Genomic DNA, 961 nt, shown 5'->3' with positions numbered 1-961 from the left:
GGGATTGACATGAGTCATGTGAAAAGGCCTTTAATTATATGGCTTCAAAGTGAGGATATATTTCCGACGTCAAATCCAAGAAAGTCTGGCTAAAGGTAATTCATCTTGCAAACAGTTTTTGACAAAATAGGTCAAATTTCTAAATATAGTTAATGCTTTCGGTCATGTTTTCAATTACAAATTTTTCAATTCCAACTTCATTTGCTGTTACAGGATTATCATTTTCTATTTCATTTGATTTGTACAGACTAAGCAAGCCAATGCAAGTGCAAAATTGGAGCCAATGAACACATGAGGGACAGGCAGAACCACTAATGTCATCGCTTGACCGACTAACGTCCACGTTCATGAAATTATACACAAAATGTACAAATTAAATAAATATAAAAGCAATGAAGAAAAGACAGGGTAAAGACAAAAAAGATAGATGTGTCAAGAGCAAACAGGCAATAAAGGCACCTTTTCCACACTCCACATGGGGTTCAACAAAAACCTCCACGTCAACACAGCATCTAATGGCTCAGCTTTCCATGTGAACGCAGGAAACTGCTGTGAGTCAGTCTATGGATGGCTGAGGGTTCCCGATTTATGTATCCGTCCAGGTCTGCACACATCCCGACAGGTCCAAAACTGTACGCCGAAACCCGGAGAGGTTGTGGAAGAGCAGCACTGCTGTTATCCCTTATTATGTACATATATACAGTCAGATGAGGGTGTGAAAGTACGATGCTACATGTCTGCTACACGTCTGCTGGGCGTTCAATGTGTCAATCATCTTCTTCGCAGGAAAAACTGTACTACACGTCCGATAAGGTCGTTCATCCACATGATGATGGCGTGTTCGTTGGGAGCGTGCAGCTGGGCCCCGTTGTTCCCACCTGCACCGGCCTGTTAGGATGAGAGAAAACAATGTATTTAAGTGAGAATCCTATTTTTAAAAATCAAACAGTCAAATGCAAAT

The 961-nt window shown here is 41.1% G+C and overlaps 1 protein-coding gene across 2 annotated transcripts in view; it reads right to left on the bottom strand.

The window, feature by feature from the left end:
• Window positions 1–6: 6 nt before the first annotated feature.
• Window positions 7–961, bottom strand: part of LOC107585413 (bcl-2-like protein 11) — a 19,480-nt gene continuing 18,525 nt past the window's right edge. For both annotated transcript variants that reach the window (XM_016272429.1, XM_016272430.1), the window contains exon 4: window positions 7–888. In XM_016272429.1, the coding sequence (XP_016127915.1) occupies window positions 772–888 (117 nt within the window). In that variant the 3' untranslated portion in view covers window positions 7–771. The remainder of the gene's footprint in view (window positions 889–961) is intronic.

The sequence above is a fragment of the Sinocyclocheilus grahami genome, unplaced genomic scaffold (genome assembly GCF_001515645.1).
Source record: "Sinocyclocheilus grahami isolate Dianchi unplaced genomic scaffold, SAMN03320097.WGS_v1.1 scaffold70.1, whole genome shotgun sequence".
NCBI lineage: Eukaryota > Metazoa > Chordata > Actinopteri > Cypriniformes > Cyprinidae > Sinocyclocheilus > Sinocyclocheilus grahami.
Note: the sequence above shows the minus strand (reverse complement) of the source record. Positions and strands in the feature narration are given on the sequence as shown.